Source organism: Pteropus alecto, unplaced genomic scaffold (assembly GCF_000325575.1).
Source record: "Pteropus alecto unplaced genomic scaffold, ASM32557v1 scaffold94, whole genome shotgun sequence".
Taxonomy (NCBI): domain Eukaryota; kingdom Metazoa; phylum Chordata; class Mammalia; order Chiroptera; family Pteropodidae; genus Pteropus; species Pteropus alecto.
In genome coordinates this window covers 14,799,707-14,802,742 of record NW_006437736.1, presented here as the reverse complement: position 1 = coordinate 14,802,742, position 3,036 = coordinate 14,799,707, and the positions used below count along the sequence as shown (strand labels likewise).

The 3,036-nt window shown below is 31.9% G+C and overlaps 1 protein-coding gene across 1 annotated transcript in view; it reads right to left on the bottom strand.

The window, feature by feature from the left end:
- LOC102883065 (C-type lectin domain family 2 member E-like) overlaps positions 1–2,457 on the bottom strand; it is a 10,827-nt gene extending 8,370 nt beyond the window's left edge. Inside the window, exon 1 of the mRNA XM_006914688.3 lies at positions 2,116–2,457. Within this exon, the coding sequence (XP_006914750.1) occupies positions 2,116–2,194 (79 nt within the window). The 5' untranslated portion in view covers positions 2,195–2,457. The remainder of the gene's footprint in view (positions 1–2,115) is intronic.
- Positions 2,458–3,036: the final 579 nt, after the last annotated feature.

Genomic DNA, 3,036 nt, shown 5'->3' with positions numbered 1-3,036 from the left:
TGATCTGATCAGGAATAAAACAAGGGTTCCCACACCCCACTCTCAACTTTCCTATTCCACATAGTACTGGAAGTCCAATCCAAAGCAATTAGGCAAAGGAAAAAAAAAAAAAGACACCATTAAATGGAATCCAAATCTGAAAAGAAGTAAAACTCTCTCTGTCTACAAATAATATGATCTTATATTTAGAAGACACTAAAGATTTCACCAAAAAACCATTACAACAAATAAATTTAATAAAGTTGAAGGATATAAAATTAACATGCAAAAATCAGTTACATTTCTAGACACCAACAGCAAATTATATTAAAAAGAAAACTCTCACTTACAGTAACATCAAATCAAAAACTAAAATTAATTTAAAAATATATACATAAACAATCTAATTGAAAAGTAAAATATTTCTGCCCAGCAAAAGAAACAAACAGCAAAATAAAAAGACAACACTAAATGGGAGAAAATATTTGAAAACCATTGATCTGATAAGGCATTAATAATCAAAATATATAAGGAACCCATACAATTCAATAGCAAAAAATAAAAATAGAACTATTGTATAACCCAGTAATTTTACTTCAGGATATTTAGCCAAAGAAAGCAAAAAGAATAGATAAAGATGTAGTACACATATACAACAGAATATTACTCAGCCATAAACAAAAATAAAATATTGCCATTTGTGACAACATGGGTGCACTTAGAGGGTATTACGTTAAGTGAGATAAGTTGAACAAAGACAAATGCCATGTGAATTTACTTATATGTGGAATCTAAAAAGCAAAACAAACAAAATGAAACAGAATCATTTTGGGTGAAAGGTGAAGGGATAAAGAAGTACAAATTAGTAGTTACAAAACAGCCACAGGGATTTAGGGTATAGCATAGAAAAACCAAAAAAATAAAATAAAAAATAAAACAGAATCAAACTTATAGATACAGAAAACAAATTGATGGTGCCAGAGGTGAAGGAGTCAGTGAGATGGACAGAAAAGGAAAGGGACTAAGGAGTACAAACTTCCAGTTATAAAATAAGTCAGGGGATGTAATATGCAGCAGAAAGTCATAATAACTATATACAGATGGTTACTAGACTAATTGTGGTCATCGCTTCAAAAGCTATACAAATTTCGAATCACTATCTTGTGCACCTAAAATTAATTTAGTATTTAATGTCAACTATAATTTAAAATAAAGTAAATATTTTTTAAAAGATGCTTAAAACATCATTCATCATCAGGGACATGAAAATCCATTCACAATGGGATATCGCTTCACACCTAAATGGTTATTGGCCTAATTTTAACACTTAGTTTTATGATTCAAAAAACAGTTAACTTAGCTTTCAAAAAACAGTTAGCTTAGATTTCAAAAAGTAACTTTTTTATTTGCATTGTATAACATCCTGATTAGTCAACATTCCAATTGTGAAATAGTTTCAGCTAAAAAAGCAATTGGCTTAGCTTGGAAACATTAACAATCTTTAAAAACTTCATTTTTCCTTAGGTTTAACCCTGATTTTTAGAGAATCCAATATCTTATCCTCCAAAATAGAAAACAAAATTCATGGAGAAGGGAGAAGCAAAGAAGAAAAATCATGAAATTTATGTTTTCCAAAATGCAGAAGATAAAAGTTTAATAAAAGGTATCCTTTCTGCTGGACCAAAGTACAAACACACATTTATTACATTTTTCCTCTTTCTAGTTAAATTTGCTATAAATTAAAAATGCTAAAGGACTTGCTGGTGGATAAGTTCAGCCTCTTACCCTCACCCCTAAGCCCCCGTATCCATTTGTAAATTACAAAGGATCTATACACCAAGTTGCCAGGGACCTGGGGGAAACAGGAGGACTAACAATATAAACACAAAGAACATTTTTTTCTCTTATCCTCTTATAATCTAATTCACTGTTCATTTCTCCTGCCCCAGAAATGCTTAAGTAACAGAAACAGTAATAAAATAACTGATTTAACATTGAAGTACTTACCCTCCCTGAAAACATATCTCCTACAGAGATTGACTATGAAGTGCTAATACAATTCTCATGATGTTTCACTGGAATAAAAACTCCCCTCCCCACTTTTTGTCTTTTCAAACTTCATAAATTTTACATTACCAGATCTTTTCTTCTCCACACCATCTCTGAAGGTAAAGTCTGTCTGTAACATTTTAAGTGAAACCTCTTTAGCCGTCATCTTTCTGCTTAGAGGAGCAGCACTCTGTGGTCTGTTCACAAACCTCTAGGAGGAACTCTATTCTATTTGCAAAACGATAACAGGCAGGAACACGAAAATGAAAGTTTGTGTTTGAAATTTGAACTTTTTTTTAACTTATTCTAACTCACAGCCAGCTTGATGATATGCTTGAATTATCAAAATGAGATTCTATAAGGAAGCAAAATACAACAGCCTAAAATGTCTTTTTGGCATAAGTATTATTGTAGGCTGATTATTTTTTTTTTAATTCAGGAAGTTTTTCTTTGTCATTCCTTTAACTGCCTAAAAGAATAAACAGCCTGTAGCAGGAAAAGAACCATTGCCAAAGATAACTACAGAGTATAAACGAACTATAGTGAACTGGGTGAACTAGCAAGGCATATTCATCTTATGAGATGAGGAGACAGTATCCAGCATTCCCATCCAGATGAAATAGTGATTTTTTTTTTAATTCAGGAAGTTTTTCTTTGTCATTCCTTTAACTGCCTAAAAGAATTTAGATAAACAGCCTGTAGCAGGAAAAGAACCATTGCCAAAGATAACTACAGAGTATAAACGAACTATAGTGAACTGGGTGAACTAGCAAGGCATATTCATCTTATGAGATGAGGAGACAGTATCCAGCATTCCCATCCAGATGGAAATAGTGCCTCTTCAGACCAGCCAGACTAGAAAAATCTCATTTAAGGAGCATTTCAAAAATAGTCAGAAATATCTTGCTTAAGTAGTGAGAAATAGTTAACCATGGACTTAATGGTGACCTGGATTCCTTTAACAAATTGTAAGATTAAACAAATATACATATATTTGTCTCTTCTTTC